Source organism: Chrysochloris asiatica, unplaced genomic scaffold (genome assembly GCF_000296735.1).
Source record: "Chrysochloris asiatica unplaced genomic scaffold, ChrAsi1.0 scaffold00012, whole genome shotgun sequence".
Taxonomy (NCBI): domain Eukaryota; kingdom Metazoa; phylum Chordata; class Mammalia; order Afrosoricida; family Chrysochloridae; genus Chrysochloris; species Chrysochloris asiatica.
The window spans coordinates 20,509,111-20,531,139 of record NW_006408530.1 but is presented as its reverse complement, the minus strand read 5'-3'; the positions used below and the strand labels follow the sequence as shown (position 1 = coordinate 20,531,139).

General features: G+C 35.7%; 1 protein-coding gene across 1 annotated transcript in view; it reads left to right on the top strand.

Annotated features, from left to right (window-relative positions):
* The window catches only part of KYNU (kynureninase), a 273,716-nt gene that overhangs the window by 132,731 nt on the left and 118,956 nt on the right, over nt 1–22,029 (top strand). The window contains exons 5-7 of the mRNA XM_006834568.1: nt 208–279; nt 3,781–3,855; nt 7,790–7,936. Of these exons, the coding sequence (XP_006834631.1) occupies nt 208–279; nt 3,781–3,855; nt 7,790–7,936 (294 nt within the window). The remainder of the gene's footprint in view (nt 1–207; nt 280–3,780; nt 3,856–7,789; nt 7,937–22,029) is intronic.

The following is a 22,029-nucleotide window of genomic DNA, read 5'->3' as shown; positions in this document are numbered from 1 at the left end:
ATCTTTATAAATGTGATTTCCATAAAACATGATATTTCAGTTTCAAGGTACTCTTGACAGACATTATAGATTCTTAATTAATTAATATCTGTAAAATTCTGAAAATGTTAAAATGAAAGTATGATATAAAATGAACAAATGAATCAATTGTGATATAATGTTTTTTTTTTTTTTTTTTTTTTTTTTAATAAATCCATTTCATTGCAGTTAACATTTTTCAAGCCTACACCAAAGCGGTATAAAATTCTTCTAGAAGCAAAAGCCTTCCCTTCAGATCATGTAAGAATTTCTTCAAATACTATTTATATTCTTTCTACTCTTCCTTTAGGAGTATATCATTTGCCTGACTTGAATGTTTATTCACTAGTCTTTTCAATATAAAGATCTGTCAAATGCTTTTGAATTGGCATTTAAAAAAATAGATTGTGGTTTTATTTCTTTTGTTAAAACATGTGCTAAGGAAGGAAATGACTGAATAGGAACATCAATTTATTAGTCTTTTAAAGACATTGAGCAAACAGGTGTTCTAAATCAGTACTGTTATAATTTTTTTATTAATTTTTGTTGTTGTTTTATTTTATAAAATCTAATCAATACAAATCCTAATGCTTAACCCTTTGTTGTTGTTGTAGTTAAGTGCTATTGACTCAGTTCCAACTCATAGTGACCCTGTATAGGGTTTCCACAGAGTAGTTGTGAGTTTAAACCACCGACCTCATGGTTCTAACCCACATTGCAATCCAGAGCTTATTTAACAGAGCCACACCAAGGCACCACTTAGCCCTTTAGTTGTATACAATAGTAACGTAAATTTTTATTTGTCCCTTTGCTTTCATAGTATTATATAAAAATAATTAATGTTTTTAAAAAGTTATTTATTAAAGATTAAACATTTCTTTTCTTTTTTTTAAAAAAAGTTATTTTACAGGGCAGATTATGAGTAAAAGCTTTCAGGACAGATTATCAGTTTTGCATTCAATAAATCATCTGTTGTTTCATTGCAATGATTACAATACCCTCCATGTACCAATAATCAGCAGTATTTACTTCTATTTCCATATATATATATATACATACATATAAAACAGAAAATATATATTGGATTAAATGTCCAAAGGGCACATTCTGCAAGCCAGCCCCTTGTCCACAGGCACAAAACCTTTCTCAGTCCATGGGCCTAAGAGTCCTCAGCTGCTCTTTCTCTCTATTCCATCACCTCTAATGCCATCTCTGCTGTTTCTGCTTTTCTGGTTAGGATCCCACACTCCACTCATGTTATTCCCACTTGCTGGTCCTAGGATCCTCTATTCCTTAAATGGAAGATTAATTACTCCTCCCATTTAGTTATACATCATCTACATTCACAGTTGTGACTATCATAATTAGTTCTGATAACAATTATACATAATTGAATCACAAAATCCTATCCCCATCCTCCTCCATGCCCTTTCACCAGCCCCATCTGGAAAAGAAGAAATCTCTTCAGTGAGGTTTCTACCCTAACCCCTCATTCCGATACTAAACACACCCATGAAAACTTGTAAGCCAGCCACTTCATGTCTTTATATTCCCTCCATTTTTGACAGCCAATGTCTAAGTTGCCCATCCCTGTCAATCCTGTGTATTGAAGGTACAGGCTTGATCCTTGATGTGAAGATCAGGCTTGATCCTTGATGTGAATATCCCTTCACTCTTGGTTAGAATTTTGAGTAACTACATTGATAAGCAACATCCAATTCACCAGATTATAGCAATTTACTTTTGGTCCCTGTATCAAATTTCTTTATCTTCATCTGGTCTATTTCTGGTCAGCTAGCCATCCAAACTATGTCAAATGGGTACTATTTACTAGTTTGGGAATTCTCGCATGCCTCCCCACACTTCAGACCAACTGGCTGCTTTACTCTTAGCTACAGTCTCCAGTGGATAGTCAGTGTCCAACGGCATGGGAGTTCACACACCACCCTAAACTTCAGACCAGCCAGCACTTCCTCTTTTCTCTCTTATCTCAAGGTCAATGGGTGCCTATGGAACATGATCAAACTCAGTCTGTGTTTTCATTGCTATATTTCCCCCATTTCCACTCAAAAGTAGGCCACGGTGGTCATCAGCAAGCATATAAGACTGCTTCTGTATTCTCTTTGAGTTTTATTCTTAGAAGAGGAATTATCTGGGTGGACTGACTTGATGGCTCCAAGGCAAACAGCATGCTTGATATTCTAACAGTCAAACAGTCTGCCATTTTTTTGCTGGTCTTTCTTTCAGTAAACATCTTCTGTTCTTTTATCTGGTCCAAGTTGGTCTGCATGCCTTTTCAAGTGGGAATGCACCACCTCTAAGAGTTCTGAGTGGGGCTCAGGATTCCACCTAAGGTCCCATACTCCACAAAGGCTATTTCCTTGGGCAAGACCTAAGTTCCCTTTAAGCTAATCTAATCAGTGATAGGATGAAGAAAGGTCTACAAGTTTCTGTAATCTTAATTCTCAATATTCCTTTTTATCCCACTTAAATGTCTAACAATAGAAGGCAGGGAAAACCAATGTTCACAGGACAGCCAAGCCCCTTAACATTATTTCCCCTCCTTTACCCATTCTGACTATGTCTAGATCCCTGAATCACAGAGCCCTGTTGTTCAAAGGTTGTGTATACATCTCTGTTTACCTCTATTCATGCATACCTCCCTAAGTCTACTCCTAATTTCCTTGTTCATCTGTGATAAACAAATTTTTGTGGTACACTACAAATTTCATTTTATCTAGTCAGCAGTTCAGTAGACAAAAAAATTGATTTTTCAGACAAATGAAAATATGTTGCATGTTTCAGTTTTAATGTTAGAGAAGCATGCTTTCTGTATTTTAATTTATCATTAACAATCACAGCCTACATCTTGCCTGATTTTTAGAGCACTTAATTATGCCCCAATCAATAACCATTACTTTACTAAAAAGTAACTAAATGATAATATAGAAACATTCAAGATCCATGTAATTGATCATAGCCAATGTACTCTAAAAGGAGTTCTGGTAGCATAGTGGTTACGAATTGGGCTGCTAACCTCAAGGTCAGCAGTTCAAAACTACCAGCTGTTCTGTGGGAGAAAGATGAGACTTTCCTTTCTGTTCCCGTAAAGATTTACAGCCTCAGAAACTCTGTGCAGGGTCACTATGAATCAGAACTGACTACAAGGTACTTAACAACAACAATAAACTCTACATAAATTAAGCTTTTTATTGTGTAAATTAACACTTATAATTTCAACATTACATGTTTACATATATAATTCAGTGGCATCAATTATGATCATCATATTCTACAACCATCACCACATCTGTTTCCAAATTTTTCCATGGCATCAACAGAAGCTTGAAATAAACTCTCATTGACTTTTCCTTTTCATAACTTACTCTTCCTAGGCCCTGTGTTCATACATAACAAGCCAATACTACATATTTTGTTATTTTATAAACATTATTTTGACTTAAATAAGGTAACTAAATAACTTATTCTAAAAATCTCTTTTAACCCTTAACCTCTAAATGACCCCTAACTTTTCATTAAATTCTATCAGTCAATGGATTAATCAATGTTTCCAAGAGTGTTCAGATTTGCATATAATTTACATTAAGTGGCTCTTTTCTGAAACATTCTGTTTAGTTACTTTGACTTTGGACTTAATATAATACTATACTTTTGTCATGTTGTTAATTTATTTTCAAAGTTGTTATTTTGATGTATTTCTGTGTATTAGATTTGATGAAATACATCACCCTTCTTTTTCAGTATGCGATTGAGTCACAGCTTCAACTTCACGGACTTAATGTGGAGAAGAGTATGCTGATTATAAAGCCAAGAGAGGTATATGAGAAAGAGAAATAAATATTCATCATTCCTTTATTTACTATTGATTTTTTTCTTCACTTTCCCTCAAAAGTTTGTTTCTCATTATTTTAATGGAACTTTAAAAAAATATATAAAAGACCCAAACTTCTGTTACCGTTAGGTAATTTGCTTAAAATAGAGAATTAACACAGAAGTGTTTTTTACTCAGTTTCCAGGAGATAGGCATATGGCAGGCAAACCCTTTTCCTGTTAGTATCATTAGAGTCTGCCATATACTTTATTGGGAAGGGAGATGGCAAATTAGATATAGCATTTTCAAATTCAGATGCTGTTGCCTGTGTATACCAATGAAATCATGCTGAATGTCAGTGATTTGTGTTGAATATTCCAGTTGCTATGAATGATGACGATCCTTATGTTTCTTCTTAACCTAAGTGCGTTAACCAGGGTGTAGAAAATCACATGGTATACTGGAAAGACCTTATGCTTTTCAGCCTGTTTGGTTTACCCCAGTGCTATCCTAGACCTAGCACTTACTGGGCACATGACATTGAGAAAAAATTTTTATTGGAGACTCCTTTATGTTAAAACAGGTAGCAAAGGATTCATATAATCAGGTTTGACCACCAGATGTTCAAAATCTATACTACTGGGCCCTCCACATTAATAGAGATATAAGGGCAGACTTTGACATATAAACCCAGCAGTTTGAATAATTTGGCACTGAGAGAATCAGAATAAATTTTAGGTTTAAAATATGATGCTCCCAGACTATTAAACCAATGTTTGAACAATTATTTCCTTCAACCTAGAATTACTTTCAAGAAATTAGGCACCTACTCTACTCTCTTTGCCAACATACAATAAATTAATAGAATATAAAGTTCTCACACTGGTAAAAGGATATCCATTTCATATGTCATCTGCAAATTACTAATCTGTTAAGACATGGTGGTGGTGGTTGTGTGCCGTGGAGTCAGTTCCGACCCTTAGCGACCCTGTACAGGGTTTCCGAGGCTATAAATCTTTATGGGATCAGAAAGCCTCATCTTTCTCCCGCGGAACAGCTGGTAGTTTCGAAATGCTGACCTTGCTGTTCTCAACCCCATTAGTAACCACTACACTACCAGAGCTCCTTAGCCCTATATAAGGTTTCTGAGGCATGACTGGTGGGTTTGAACCACTGACCTTGTTGTTTATAGTCCAGTGTTTATCCTACAGTGCTACACTAGGACCCAGGACCCATAAATGACAAAAGCCACTAATATATCATCAGTGTTCATGTGAGCAGTGTAGTGGATCATCAAGATTAATCATAATCTTGTTTGACATTTTGTCATTATCACTTCGTTTTGTTTTAAAATGTTATTTATTTTGTTTTTGTTGTAAAAACATGCACCAATTCCAGTTTCTCTTAGTGCAGTTCAGTGACATTGGTTATAGTCTTTAAGTTATGTACCCATTCTCAGTATACGTCTCTGAGTTGTTTTTCTTCCATTGATATAAGCTCACTGCCCTCTAAGATTCCTAATTATTTTTTCTATCCAATCTTTCTAGATACTATTGTTAATTTTATTCTATAGAAGATTCTTAAAAGAATGTAATGCTAAAGGCCAACATTTTCTTACTAGTTAAGCTAATTTGTTATTTGGTTTAAAAAGACTTTAAGGGATACCTTGGTTTAAGGTTTAGAGATTAGCTCAGAGCAAGTTTTCGAGGTTCATCAAAACATTACTATTTTAGTGCAAGTCAACATGAGAGAGGGTCAATTCCTACAATTGAAAAATATATTTCTTATTTGCTTAGTGGATTACAAGCTTAGCTACTACCCACAAGTTTAAATCTACCAACTGCTCCATGGAAGAAGGATGAGGCTTTCTGCTGCCATAAAGATTTATAGCCTCGGAAACCCTATACAGGGTTTCTATGAGTTGGAACTGACTTCATGGCACATAACCACCACCACCACCACCAATTCTTTAGATATTTAAAGTATTAGCACATAATATATTACTTGTATTTTTGTTTAAAATTATGGTAGACAAATTTTATTCAATTCTTATAAGAAAAAATATTTGGGATTTCCACATTATCAATTTATCATATTTTCATACACACACATGCATGTACCTATGCATTTATCTACCCAGTCCTTTGCTTTATATGTAATAATCTACTTAATAATTCAGATATTTCAGTAACAATCTTGTTTTGATGCCCAACTGAAGTGAAGCCCACAGCCCATTTTATAAACAAGTGCCAGTCTTCTAGTAGAAACTAAGGTGTGCATTATATTTCTTTCTTTATGTTCTTAATGAGTATAGTAATGGACAAGTACAGGACTTAAAATAAATCATAAATAGTTGAAAGAAAATTCATGATTACCTAAATGATACTTCAAATATTAATGCAATTAGTGATACTTGACCTCAGAATCATGTTTTAGCACTGAAAAAAATCTAAGAAGACTTCAAAAATAGATCATATTTGTTATGATAAAAGCAAGTACTTTCTATTCAGCTGATTCCTTTAAGCTCAAGAAGTTTTTGAGATCAAAGCTAAATGCATTCACAATTTGACTGAGGTAGGGAATATGGGATAAATCGTTGATCTTACAAGGTTTTGTTGACATTTCTGTTCATCTTTAAATCTTGGTTTTTAGATTGGTTTGGGGTGGATTTTACTTCTTCAGTTGTTTGGGTAATATGCAGATGAAAGATTTACAATAACTGTTTTTCTCCTGGAAAAAATAGCATGATGTTGTTGGTTGTATAAGTGAAATACTAAATTTTAACATTATTTTTTTTTTTTCTTCTTAAATTTGGGGGTGGTGTGTATGGAGACTTTTTATTGTGGTATGAGTGAAGCTTTACAGAGCAAATTGTCTTTCAAGTCAACTGTTCATACACATTTTCTTTCATGACACCTATTACATGTTTGTTTCATGACACATTGCCCCACAATGTAATAATACTTTTCCAACTTCCCTCCTGTGTTTACCATTTCCAATTGTCTTTTTTTCCATTCTTATCATTCTGAGCTTTATCCCTGGGCAAATGCTGCCCTTTGGATCTGCTATGTTTGTTCTAAGGAGTGTGTATCTCATGATGTTTTTGTTCGCATACCTGTCTATTTTTTGGATAAGAATTGAGCCATGGGGTAAGTTCAGTTTCAGAGCTGAAGATTGACTCAGGGCCATAGTCTCTGGAGTTCCACCAGTCTCTGTTAGACTAGTAAGCCTTGTCTTATTTTTTTATGATTTTGAATTTGTTTCCACATTTTTCTCCCACTCTATCCTGGACCCTCTATTATGTGGATAATAGTAGTACCTGTGCAGAATCTGTTTCTTCTGTTTTCATGGTCATGGAGGCTGAGGTTCACCTGGTCCTTTGTACTAATTGTTTATATGCATCTTTAATTTTCTTCACTGTTCATTGCTCCTAATGGAATGAGACCAATAGTTGCATCATAGATGGCCACTTCAATGTTTTAAGATCCCAGTCACTACTCACTGGAGCAGATTATAAAACATTGTCTTTCTGGCCTATGTTATGCTAATTGACCTTGATGATCCCTAGGACTATGGTTTAAATATCTTGAACTTTTTGCAGATTCTGGTGTTTTATTGGATTGGAATAAGGATGAAATAATTTATAAGTGTGAAAATAGCACAGCCTAATTGAAAATGCAGATACCAAATCAATAAGTAGACTTTGGCAATGATTTAAACCTTGAAACCTTATTTTTACTATTCTAATTTCTTAATGATAATGAAAATCATACTTAAATGCTTCTCATTTGCCAAATTTTTAAAGATATTAGTCTGAAATAAGTAAAGAAAAATATCTTTAGTTTTTCTTTTGATAATATGACCTCTTGATGAAATCTAGATTGAAAATATGAAGTGACAAATATAGATATAATATAATGTTTCCTAATTCTATCTTAGGGGGAAGAAATCTTGAGAACGGAGGATATCCTAGAAGTAATTGAAAAGGAAGGAGATTCAATTGCAGTGATCCTTTTCACTGGGGTACATTTTTATACTGGCCAATTCTTTAATATACCTGCAATCACAAAAGCTGGACAAGCAAAGGTATGTACATCATTCCCTTCTCCCCCCTACCTTACTTAATACTAAGCAGTATCATAATGTTGAGTCTAGTAAAGTACCTTTGTTTATTTATACATATCTAAAACTATTTTGGAGTCCCTGGGTGACACAAACTATGAAGCACTTTACTACCTGAAAGCTTGGCAGTTTGAACCCACCCAGAGGTACCTTGAGAAACAGACCTGGTGATGTGCTTCTGGTAGGTCATGCCTTTGGAACTCTGTGGAACAGTTCCATCTGCACAGATGGGGGTCACCATGAGTCAGAAGAAATTTTATGGCAATTAACAATGACAAAGTTATTTTAAGAGTTAAAAAAAAAAAGCCATCATGCACACACACTTATTACCCACACAATTGTTTGCTTCTTTGCTTTGCTGTTGTTAAGTGCCGTCAAGTCAGTTCCAACTCATAGCAGCCCCATATTGGGTTTCTGATGAGGGGCTGCTGGGTTTGAACTGCTAGCCTTGTAATTAGAAGCCCAGTGCTTACCCTACAATGCCACACCATATCGATTTAAATCATTTTATGACACTCCTGTGGTCTCCTTACTTGCAGCTCTGCTCCTTGTTTTGCAGGACAGGTAAACACACATGTTGCAAATGATGTCATTAGTGTTCTGTTGCCCAGTCAGCAGAAGGCAGGCAGAAAACAGGATATTTGCCTCATGCTAGAACTGCAAGAGACTCACCTCTTGTATTTTGTTACAGTGTAACTCATTCTGAATAGATTTCAGTTCTTATTTAATCCTAGGTACCTAATGGAGCTCTGGTAGCGTAGTAGTTACGAATTGGGCTGCGAGCCTCAGGGTCAGCAGTTTGAAACTACCAGCTGTTCTGCGGGAGAAAGATGAGGCTTTCTACTTCTGTAAAGATTTACAGCCTCAGAAACCCTGTACAGGGTCACAAGGTCGGAAACGACTCCACGGTACATAACAACAACAACAACCTAATAGAGGAAAGATTCCTAAGGAAATGTTATCAGTAGATGAGGTTTTATGCAAGTTACTTTGAAAAAAAAAGAAAGTCACTTTGTTCTTTTGCTCTATCTTATCTATGTTAAAAATCTTGAGAAATTATTCTACTGCATACTACCCAAATGTTTCTCCATATATTACTAATTCATATGGAAATTATCATTTTGAATCCATGTATATTTGTTTACAGTTTTTGTAGAAAGTGCTCTTCATAGTTGTTTGGCTAAAGAAAGAAATCTGATGAACAACATTTAATAGTAATGATTTATATTTAAAATTCTTAAATAGCAATTCTATTTGATTCAGCAATCAATTTAGAAAGGTGACAATCAAATTTTATTCTTAACTTTAATAAATTGTGGGATTAATATATGTGTGAGGTCTAGCTAATATATTCAGTTATTGAAGCTAATGAGTGGAATTAATGAAAAGAAATTTAGCAATGTTACCAGCAGGTTCTAGGAATTTCCAGTCGTAACTTCCAATTGGTTTGAGACTGGTGTTTTATTGGTTTGAGACTGTAAAAGTGGGGCATTACAAAAGATATAAAGTCCTCTTAATTTAGATATTAATTGTTAAGCACAAAAATAAAGGAGGACCTATAAAAAAAATCAAAAGTTTTAGATTAAATTAGTAATAAACAGCTCCTGTTCCCCTTAGTATACATGAATGTCTAGTTAAATTTCATAGAAATGAAGCTACAAGATACAGAAGAATGACTATAGGTTTTGGAATCACCCAGTCTGAAGCTCAAATTTGGGTTCGACCATTCAGTTACTATATTGTTTTGGGCAAGTTAATTAACTTTTATGAGTCTCTGTTATTGATTCTGCTAATTGGGGGTAGCAGTAACCATCTCATAAATTCAGTGTGAGAATGAAGAGTATAAAAACATCTAGTGGAATGACATATATTTAGACCTTAAGTGATAGTTCCCCTCTGCTACTGACCTCAAAGAATCTGAAATTTTGGAAAATGGCTTAGAAATACTATTTTATTTCCTCTTTTAAAAAGAGAACACAATCTGTCTATTTAGAGGATATATGTAATTCCCTTTTGTTGTGGCTGCTTTGGTCTGCTAAAACCATTTTCTTAATGTTGTGCTGACTTTCTTTCACTAAACATGTATGGTGTTGCACTGTAGGTTAGACACTAGACTGCAAGGTCGATGGTTCAAATCCACCAGCAGCTCCTCAGAAACCCTATACATGGTCACTATGAGGCATAACTGACTTGGCGGCAATTAACAACAACATATATGTACAAACAAAATGAATCTTTGACAACTTCAGTCATTTCTCCATTTATCATGATGCTATTTATTGATCCAGTTATGAGGATTTTTGTTTTCTTTACACTGAGATGCAATCCCTACTGAAAGCTGTGGTCTTTCATCTTTGTCAGTGAGCATTGTAAGTCTTCTTCACTTGCATCAAGTAAGGTTGTATCATCTACATATCTTAGATTGCTAGTGAGTCTTCCTCCAATCCTGATACCATGTTCTTCTTCATGTAATCCAGTTTCTCAGATTATCTGCTCAGCATTCAGATGGCTATGGAATAAAAGCACTGGACCGCAAGGTCTGTTTGAACCATAGGGTCTGCAGTTCAAACTCACAAGCCACTCCTTGGAAATCCTACACAGAGTTGCCATGTGTTGGAACCAACTCACTGGCACTTAACAACAAAAACAACATATTGATTGAATAAATACAGTGAAAGTATACAGATCTGGAGTACACTTTTCCTGATTTTCAGGCGTTCAATTTCTGCTTGTTCTGTTCAAATGACTGCCTCTTTGTTAGTGTATAGGTTCCTCATGAGCACAAATAAGTGTTCTAGAATATTCATTATTCATAATGTTATCCGGAGTTTGTTATGAGGCATAAAGTTGCATGCCTTCATTTTGTTGAATCTACAATCAGTGCTCATGGAAGCAGCAACCAATTAATCAAATGATGTATTGCATTAGCAAATTTGTTACAAAAGACCTCTTTAAAGTGTTAAAGGACAAAGATGTCAGTTTAAGGATTAAGGTGTGTCTGAACCAAGTCATGGTATTTTCAATGGCCTCAGTTGGACAATGAGTAAAGAAGACCAGAGAAGAATCATTGCATTTGAATTGTGGTATTGGAGGAGAATATTAAAAGTACCATGGACTGACAGTGAACAAACACAATTGTCTTGGAAGATGTACAACCAGAATGTTTTTAACAAGGAGTCTTCCTCAATCTTATTTTTGACATGTTTTTAGATGGACCAGTCCCTAGAGAAGGATATCATATTTGGAAAAGTGGAGAGCCAAGAAAAAAGAGGAAGACCCCAATGAGATGGGTTGACATAGTGGCAGTAACAATGCCTGAAACATGAAAGCAGTTATGAGGATGGTGCAGGAGTAGACAGTGTTTCATTCTGCTGTGTGTAGGTCATTAGGAGGGAGAACCAACTGACAGCACCTATCAACAACATATGTTTATACATTGCTGTTACTAAATGCCATCTAGTTGGTTCTGACTCATAGAGACTTCATATAGGATTTCTGAGGAGCAGCTGGTGAGTTTGTACTGCTGACCTTGTGGTTCAAATTGAACTTGCTATCCAATGCATTAAGCGACTGTGTCACTTTAGGACTCCATATAAACATTAAGTGCCCCCCAAATGAAACTCTCATGGAACTCTCAGTTATGTAAAATAAGACAGGAAGGAGAAATTACAACCTAAATGTTGCCACAGTGTTAGATACTATAGGACTAAAATGGGAAGGGGCATATTGCAGACTTGAATTTATCCATTAACATAAATTCCTCACAAATGGTTATGCTCCTGCAGTCAATAAAGATTGACTTGATGGAAGTTCCTCTTTAAACTGTGACCTACATAGATTTCCTGAATGGTCTATGGAGATAAGACTGAAGAGAGAGGCAGAGAGAAAATTAAGTGACAATCAACAAAATGATAGGACAGTTTAGAAAAATAGAATATAAAAGAGTCAATCTTAGGATTGGCTATGTGAGATTAAAGAGAGGAAAATTTCAGAAATGAAGTATAGATGGAACTGAAAATGATCTTGAGATGGGACAAAAAGAGTCATGAAGAGTAGGAAACTAATTTTAGAAATATTGGAATCCTGTGATCAGACCGTGGGGATAGGAGCTAAAGAAAAGATAATATTTTTCATTGAAGGAATGCATATATACTGAAAAGAACACAAATCCTAAATGGCTCAGTAAGTTATTTTGAACCCACATGACTATAATTAATATCAAATAAAAGGACATTTCTAATTCTTTAGAATCCTCAGCTATGCCTGTTTCCAAATATTGCCTGTTTCCATCTCCCTAAAGATACCACCATCCTGAATGTAATAAACATGTATTAGCTTTGCCTATCTTTAAACTTTTTAAAAAAGGATTCATATATAAACACTCTCTTCTGTGTTTGGCTTGTTTGTTCAAATTATATTTGATTGATTCATATATGTTATATCTAGCAATAAATTTTTATGTTTTTTTTTTCTTTCCATTAAAGTATTTTGTTATATTTTATACACAGACCATGCTGCTGTTGTTAAGTGTCGTCAAGTCAGCTCTAACTCATAGTGACCCTGTATACAGTTTCTTAAGGTCAAGTTCTTACCTATGGCACCACACCAAGACTCCAAATAGACCATAGAACACAATTAATTTTTTTTTTCCATTCCAATGATTTAGGAGCAGTTGCAGCTAACACTATTTTGACAATTCTTAAAGGTTTCTTTGGGTAAGCATTTAAGTGAAATTTCTGTGTTGGAAATATGTAAATATTCTTCAGAGTTGTATCAATTGATACTACTACTGGCATGTATGAGAGTTCACGTGTTCTAAATCTTCACCAACATTTGTTATAGATTTTATAATTTTAGCCTTTCTGACTAGTTTGTGTTGTTATAACATCACAGTTTAAATTGCATCTTTCTGATTATTGATGGGGTTGAGGATCTTTAAAATGCTTATTTGTCTTTTTGATCTCTGTTATGAAATGCTTGTCCAAGGACCTTGCATATATTTCTATTTGGTTATCAGTCTTTCCCTTATGAATTTATAAAGGTTCTATAAATAGATTCTAAGGGGAAAGAAAATAAGAATTTTCTGAGGAGTCCTGGTATGGTGCTGTAGGATAAGCACTGGACTGTGAGGTCAGTTAGAATTGCAAGGTTGGCAGCTCAAACTCACCAGCTGCTCCTGAAAAACCCTATATAGGGTCGCTATGAGTTTGAACCAACTCAGTGATACTTAACAACAACTACAACAAGTGATTATTAAAAAGGAAACTACATTCATTAATAAAAAGTCTAATTGGTATAATCAGTAGGATAACTTCAGTTCACATAATGAATTTAAGATGCTGAGATTTCTTAGCTGTGGTGAAGGCATGAGATGGTGACAAGTGAGGAACTTGGAGGAAACTAAATGTAGAGTTGGGGTAAAGAACCATATTATGATTTATTTTCTTTCATTACAATTGTCTATTACAAATTTATTCATCACCCTTAACAAAAACTTAGCGCCCCCCCCCCCCCTAAGAAATAAGCCCTTCTTTCCTCCTCGGAAACCCTATACAGGGTCGCTATGGGTCGGAACCGACTCGACGGCACTTAACAACAACAACAACAAAGTATACTCATACAATTTTTGTCCTTTTGTAATTATTTACATTCTTGGAGTCCTGATGTGACACTGTGGGATAAGCACTGAACTACAAGGTCAGTTTGAACTGGAAGGTCTGCAGAAACCCTATAGAAGGTTGCTATGGTTCAAAAATGACTTGGCGACACTTAACAACTACAACAACACATTATCAGTAACCTCACCTCTGTGGAACTCTGACATATTGTATTACTTGCATCTAATAACACCTTCTTCTTTTAGACACCAGGTAAATGTTTGGATTCCCCATTTTCTTTAGCACTCCTTTTCCTAGTGATTTTAATTTCTGCCTTAATTTGGCTCAAAGGTAACAAACAACATGACTCAGATATCGTTAACACATGAAAGGTTCCGCCTCGCCTTACATCCAAGATTCCTTATTTATAACCTTCTGTCCACTATTCCCTTGGTTTTCCCTCTAAAGTTGCCCCTCCTGTTTTGTGCTTCCATTCTATTGCTTCTGACTCAACTCTGACAATTTTCTATTCTGTCTTCTTAAGCTTATCCCTAGGGTCTGTCTTTTCTTCAACATTCCTGACTCAATAACAAAGGTTTTTAACTTCAAGAAAGAGAACAACAGCTAAAAGGAAGCCTTAAAACAGAGATTTCTTTTTCTCACCAAAGAAGACTTGAGGCAGGAACTTCTGGGATGAACTTAGCATCTCAATAGTGTCTGAGTGGCATCTTTAGGGTTTCTTAGACTTTTCTTAGACTTTTCACATTATGGTCTAAATCAAGATATTACATATCTATTTAAGAAAGGAAGAAGTAGCAGTGAAACTTCAACTGCTCTATACATCCAAAGTATAAAATATCTCCCAGAAAAACTAAGCACACTCCTGCCTATAACTCATTGGCTTCTTTTGGCAATATTCATGAACCTATCTTGTGGTTTTGTAGGATAAGCACTAGAAGGCAAGGTCAGTGGTTCAAACTCACCAGCCACTCCTTGGAAACCCTCTACAGGGTCACTATGTGTTGGAACCAACTCAGTGGCATTTAATAGTAAAAACAATCATAGAGAGAACCTAACAAAAAAGAGTCTGAAAGTATATAAGTAATTAAAAACAAGAAAATTTAACCAAGACATGTCCCATTTAAATTGACACAGTAATCACCTAGAAAAAAAATATTTTATGCACGAGTGTTCTTCTATTTCAGACATAAGTGGGGCTCTCTCCATATGCAAATATCATTATCATGTGATACATGAATTAAATAGATGCTTTAAATCTATTTTCTAACAAGGCAGGCAGGTAGATAGATAAAAGTTAAAAGTCACCAGGTATCCGAGTAGTAAACCATTGCGAACTTTATAAACATTGCAGCTAGTACTTACAGCATATGAATGATTTGGTCCATATGTCTCCTACTTGAATTTCCCTGCCTCATGTTTCTCCCACATGATGACCTTGACTCTGCTGTCTTTTTTTATCTTTTATGGAACAGAATCCAAATCATTTTAGGCCCCTCATAGTTTACTCAATCCTGAATTATCAATATTATATACTCTCCAGTATTCTCCTTCACATAACTTATATTTCAACTAAACCAAACTTTTATGTTTCCTGTGCAGAAGCATACACAAATAAAATATACACATATAAAAACTTTTTCTTTTTTTTCTTTTTTTTTGCTTCTAGCATTCCTTCCACCCAAAATTTTTATCTGTAAAGATTTTCTGTCCTTCATTCCAGCCCAGGAACTTACGTGTGTCATAGGTTATAGTCTGTCCATAGATCTGTTTTGTATCAACAAATACAGTGTATCTTTAAATTTCCATCAGATGCCAACAATTAAAAATCAAGAAAACTTGATAAAAATCTCCTATTTTCAAATGTTTTCTGAAAAATTAGAAGTTGAACAACACTGGTCTGGATAACAGTTCTTCTCCTTAGATGAGATTTATAATCCTGATATAACCTTTGCCTTTTCCTATTGTACAAGACACTGAGATGGCAGTGACACTTGCCACATATGTTATATTTCCAGTATGACATTCCTACAACAAAAATTTCATACAGGCAGTTTCAACTCATATGTTACATGTATGGTCCCTGTAGTATGCAATGCCTCACCTACACCATCAATATTTTCTTGTGCCTCTGTCAGAAAAAAATTTTATTCTTATATTTTCATAACATGATGGGAAATGTACCATTGGCCACTTTTTGCTCTGTATTGTAATTATTTCTATGTCTGTTTTAAGTCTCAAATTTAGATAGCTACTATCAGTTGAATAATTTTTTAATGAGTATTGACTAAGTATTTGAAGGCTGGCCCTGCAAGTAGTTTTATCTAAATATATATAAGTTTGGCCAGTAAGAGGATACTGTATATACATAAGTAATTGATAGAGCAGATTAATTTTTTTAAAACTTTTAGGTGTGAATTAAGGTTTACAGAACAGATCATTAGTTTTACATCTGATGAATCATACCTTTTGTTTCACCTCAATGATTGCATTCTACTCCATGTAACAACAGTTATCCCACTTCCTCCCTATAGTTCCTACTTCCATTCCACCCCCCTTCCCAACCCCTGAAATTCTCAGGTAAATGCTACCTTTTGATTGTGAATGTTTGACCATTCCATGGTGAATGTACCACTAGTTTTGTTGTCCCATCATCTATACTTATCTCCCACTTGGAAGAAAACTGGGCCATGGGAATAAGTTCTGTTCCAGATCTAAATAGTGGCCAAGGACCTTAGTCTTGGACTTATACATTCTCTTTCTGACCAGTAAGGCCAGTGTTTATTATAATTTTCAGTTTTGTTTCACATTTTCTCCCACTCTCTCTGGGACCCTCTAATGTGATCCCTTTCAGAGCAGTTGATAGTGATAGCCAGGCACCATCCAGTTCTGCTGGTCTCAGAGTCATGGAGACTGATATTCACAGTTTGTTAGACTAATTGATGCCAAATATTTTCTACTTTCATCAGTGTTCTTTCTTCTGTACATGAAGAGACCAATGGTTGCACTTTACATGGCTACTCATGAGCTTTTGACATCCCAGTCATCTTACCAAACAAAGTAGGATGTAGAACATTGTTGTATGGACTATGTTATGCCAGTTGCCCATGGTGTCCCCTGAAACAATAGTCCTGAGAGCCCAGGTCCAAAAATTCATTCCTTCAAAGTATTTAGTAATGCCTTAGACAAGACAGGATCGGACATTGTTTCATTCTGATGTGCATGGGGTTGCTATGAGTTGGTTCCGACTCGATGGCACCTGACAACAACAACAACAACAAGACAAGACACATGGACCTCACCCGATGGAATCTATAGAAATCAAATGGACTACAGCTTTGGAAAGAGACAGTGGAAAAGCCCATATCATCAGCCAAAACAAGGCCAGGGGCAGATTGTGGAACAAAACATGATTGCTCATATACAAATGTAGTCTGAAGCTGAAGAAAATGAAAATAAGTCAACAAGAGCCAAAATAGGACCTTGAGTATATCCCACCTGAATTTAGAGATCATCTGAAGGACAGATTTGATACATTAGACAATTAAGACTGAAGACAAGAAGAGTTGTGGGATGACATCAAGAACATCATACAGGAAGAAAGCAAATGCCATTAAGAAGAAAGAAGGAAAAGATCAAAATGGATTTCAGAAGAGACTCTAAAATTTGCTCTCCAGTGTAGAGATGCTAAAGCAAATGGAAGAAATGAGGAGGTACAAGAGCTGAAAAGAAAATTTCAAAGGTCAACTCAAGAAGATAAAGTCAAATATTACAAAGAAATGTGCAAAGATCTGGAGTCAGAAAACCAAAAGGGAAGAAGATATTCAATATTTCTCAAGCTGAGGGAACTGAAGTAAAAATTCAACCCTCAACTTTCATCATTATTGAAAGATTCTTTGGGGAAATTATTGAATGATGAAGAAAGTATCAAAAGAAGATGAAATGAATAAAAAGAGTCATTGTACCAAAAAGAAATGGTTGATGTTCAACCGATTCAAGAGGTAGCATATGATAAAGAGCCAATGATACTGCAGGAAGAAGTCCAAGGTGCATTGAAGGAATTAGCAAAGAGCAAGACACTGGGAATTGACGGAATACACATTGAAATCTTTCAAGAAAGTGAGGCAGCATTGGAGGCACTCACTTATCTATGCCAAAAAATTTTGAAGACAACTATCTGACCGACTGATTGGAGGAGGTCCATATTTGTGCACATCCCAAAGAGAGGTGACTCAATAGACTGCAGAAATCATCGGACAATATCTTTGATATCCCATGTGAGTAAAGTTTTACTAAAGGTAACACATAAACAGCAGCAAGCATACGTTGACAGAGAATGTCCAGAGGTTCATGCAAGATTCAGAGGAAGACATGGAACGAGGGATATCATTGCTGACTTCAGATGGATCTTGGCTACAAGTAGAGAATACCAGAAAGATGTTTCCTGTACTTTATTGACTATGCAAAGGCCTTCAATTGTGTGAATCATGACAAGCTATGGACAACATGGTGGTGTATGAGAATTATGGAACACTTGTGCTCATGATGAACCTGTACATAGACCAAGAGGCAGATGGTTGAATAGAACGTGGTTTAAAATGAATGGTTTAAAATACAGAAAGGTGTGCAACAGGGTTGTATTCTTTCACCATACTTATTCAACCAGTATGTTAAGCAAATAATTCAAGAAGCTGGGTTATATGAAGAAAAATATGACATCAAGATTGGAGGAAGACTCATTAACAACCTGCATTATGCAGATGGTACAACCTTACTTGCTGAAAGTGAAGACGACTTAAAATACTTAATGATGAAGATCAAAAACCACAACTTTCTGTATGGATTGCATCTCAATGTAAAGAAAACAAAAATCCTCACCACTGTACCAATAAACGACATTCTTATCAATAGAGAAAAGATTGAAGTTGTCAAGGACTTTATTCTTCTTGGATCAACTATCAACAATCATGGAAGCAGCAGTCAAGAAATCAAGTGGCATATTACATTAGAAACATCTGCTGCACAAGACCTTTGTAAAGTGTTGAAGACCAAAGATGTCATCTGGAGGACTAAAGTGTGCCTGACCTAAGCCATGATATTTTCAATAACCTCATATGCATGTGAAAGTTAGAGAGTGAATAAGGAAGAAGAACTGATGCCTTTGAGTTATGGTGTTGGAGGGGAATATTAGAAGTGCCATGGGCTGCCAAAAGAACAAGCAGATCTGTGTTGGAAGAAGTGCAGCCAGAGTGCTCCTTGGAGGCCAGGATGGCCAAACTTGGTGTCCTATACTTAGGACACATTGTTAGGAGGTACCAGTCACTGGAGAAGGATATCATGTTTGGTAAGGAGGGTCAGAGAAAAAGAGGAGGGCCTTGAGCAAGATGGATTGGCAAAGTGGCAACATCAGTGGGCTCAACTGTGGCAACAATTGTAAGGTTAATCCAGGACTTAGCAGTGTTTCATTCTGTTGTGCACAGGGTAGTTATGTGTCTGGATGGCACCTAACAACAACAACAATGGGTCTTATTTCATTTTCTACAACTGAATTTCCAGTTTTGCCAGCATCATTTGTTGTGGAGGCTATCTTTCCCCATTTAATGTTTTGGCCCTTTGTCAAATATCGCTGGCTGTATGTGGATGAATTTACTTCAGGGTTCTCAATTCTCTTACATTAATCTATGCATCTTTCATTGTACCAGTACCAGGCTATTCTGACCACTGTGGCTGTGTAGCAGAATTTGAGATCAGAAAGTGAGAGGCCTCCAACTTCATTCTTCTTCTTAAGTAAATCTATGCTTATCTGAGGTATCTTTCATTTACATGTAAAATTATGAATTTTATATAAAGACAGTGACCTGTTTTTCCATCTTTAAAAAATATTAAGTTGGAATCTGAATTGGGATTGTATTATATCTATAGATTAATTTGGATAATGTTGATATTTTCATAATGTTAAGTCTTCCTATCCATGAGCATGATATATTCTTCAATTTCTGTAAGTCTCATGGTTTCTTGTAGTAGTGTTTTGTAGTTTTCTTTGTATAATCTTTTGTTTCTCTGGTTAGATTTATTTTGAAGTATTTCATCTTTTGAGTGGCTATTTCAAATGGTATTATTTTCCGTATTTCGATCTGAGAGTTCTCTTATTCAGTGAAAAGGCACCCGAATGATTTTATGTTGATCTTATACCCTGCCACTTGGTTGAATCTTTCAATGATTTTCAATCGTTTTCTTGCTGTGTCTTTGGAATTTTTTATGTGTAGGATCATGCAAGGTGATAAGGACTCGACTGAGAACCAAAAGGTCTTCAGTTTGAGCCCACCAGTCACTTCAAAGGAGAAAGATGAGACTCCTGCAAAGATTTTTTAAAAACTCAGAGACCATATGTTGTTGTTAAGTGCCATCAAGTCAGTTCTGACCCATAGCAACCCTGGATAGGGTTTCCGAGGAGCAGATGGTGAGCTTGAACCGCCAACCTTGCATTTCAAACGGCTTTGCATTCTGACGCATTAACCCACAGCACCACACTAGGACTCCCAGAGACCATATACAGGGTTACTATGAGTCAAAATTGAATAGAATACACTTTACAGCATCAACAGGGATTATATCTAAACTGATTAATGTAATGGACCACAGTGTTACATTAAAATTACAACTGCATTCCCATTTGAAAAGAATTTAAAAATTCTGACTGATTACTTATAATGGCTCATTATTCTAAAATCAATATTTTAAAAAATACATTTTAAATTCTTTTTCAAATTTCATTTCTATTCTTTGATAAAATCAGGATATGCAGGCTGCTCCATTAAGTCATTAAATTTTAAATGATCTAAATTATGTTTGAAAAATTTGCCTTAAACAATTTTTCCCATCTTGAGTCTCTGAAATAAATGAAATAAGCTGTAATTTTTTGTGAGGTCCTGCTAGCCAGAGAAATATTGTAAAGAAAATGGTGGTGGTGGTTAAGTGCCATTGAGTTGGTTTTGACTCATAACAACATTTTATCGGGTGTCTGAGGAGCATCTGGTGAATTTGAGCTGCCAACTTGAAGTTCAAATTGAACTTTCAGTCCAGAGCCACACCAGGACTCTATGTTATTATTGTGAAGTGCCGTCGAGTCGGTTCCGACCCATAGCAGCCCTGTATAGCATGTCTGAGGAGCAGCTGGTGAGCTTGAACTGCCGACCTTGTAGTTCAAATGGCTTTGCAATCTGGCACATTAACCCACAGAGTCACACCAGGACTCTCTAGTACTACCAAATTTGTTTTCTTTTTCCCCTCTGGTGTTTTATTAATAATGTTTAAAAAAAAAAAAAAAAGAAAGGCAAACATTTTTCTTTAAGACAAAAGAAATAGCTGAAATTTGTCCTTCCAAGCATACTCCTTATGAGTTAATAAGAAACTTGCATCCACAAATTACACGATGCTTTACGATCTCAAGATCATTTTACTTTTCTTCTCTCCCAAATCCTTTCATTGTTTTCCTCATGAGCTGCGAGCTTTGTCTCATACTTTTTCAACTTACACATTTACCTTAAATTAATTAGCAAAACTCTCCTCTCTGGATTTGCAAGTTTAATCAATGTCAACTTTAAGAAGTTTGACTTAAAACCAAATGGCCACCACTCATCTGTCAGTTTGTTGTACCGTGGTGGCTTGTGAGTTGCTGTGGTTCTGAAAGCTATGCCACTGGTATTTTAAATACCTGCAAGGTCACCCATGGTGGACAGGTTTCAGATGAGCTTCCAGACAAAGACAGATTAGCAAGAAAGAGTGATAAACTACTTCTGAAACTTTAGTCACTGAAAACCTTATGAGTAGCAGAGAACACTGTCAGATATAGTACCAGGAAATGAACCCCTCAGGTTGGAAGGCACTCAAAAAGTGACTGGAGAAGAGCTGCGTACTCAAAGTACAGCTGACCATGATTATGTGAATGGAGTAAAACTTGTGGGAGAAAAACCCACGGAACCTTCATTTACTGATGGGGCACAATTCAAAATGAAGAGAAAGAGCTATAAACATCCATTGAAAATCAAAACATGGAATGTACGAAGTATGAATCTAGGAAAATTGGAAATTGTCAAAAATGAAATGGAATGCATAAACATTGATATCTTAGGCATTAATGAGATGAAATGGGCTGGTATTGGCCATTTTGAATCTGACAACCACATGGTTTACTATGCCAGGAATGACAAACTGAAGAGGAATGGTGTTTCATTCATCGTCAAAAAGAACATATCCAGATGAGTCATGAGGTACAACACTGTCTATGATAGGATAATATATATATGCCTACAGGGAAAACCAGTTAATACCGCTATTATTCAAATTTATGCACCAACCACTAAAGCCAGTGAGGATGAAATAGAAGAATTCTACCAACGTCTTTAATCTGAAATTGATCAAACATGCAATCAAGATGTATTG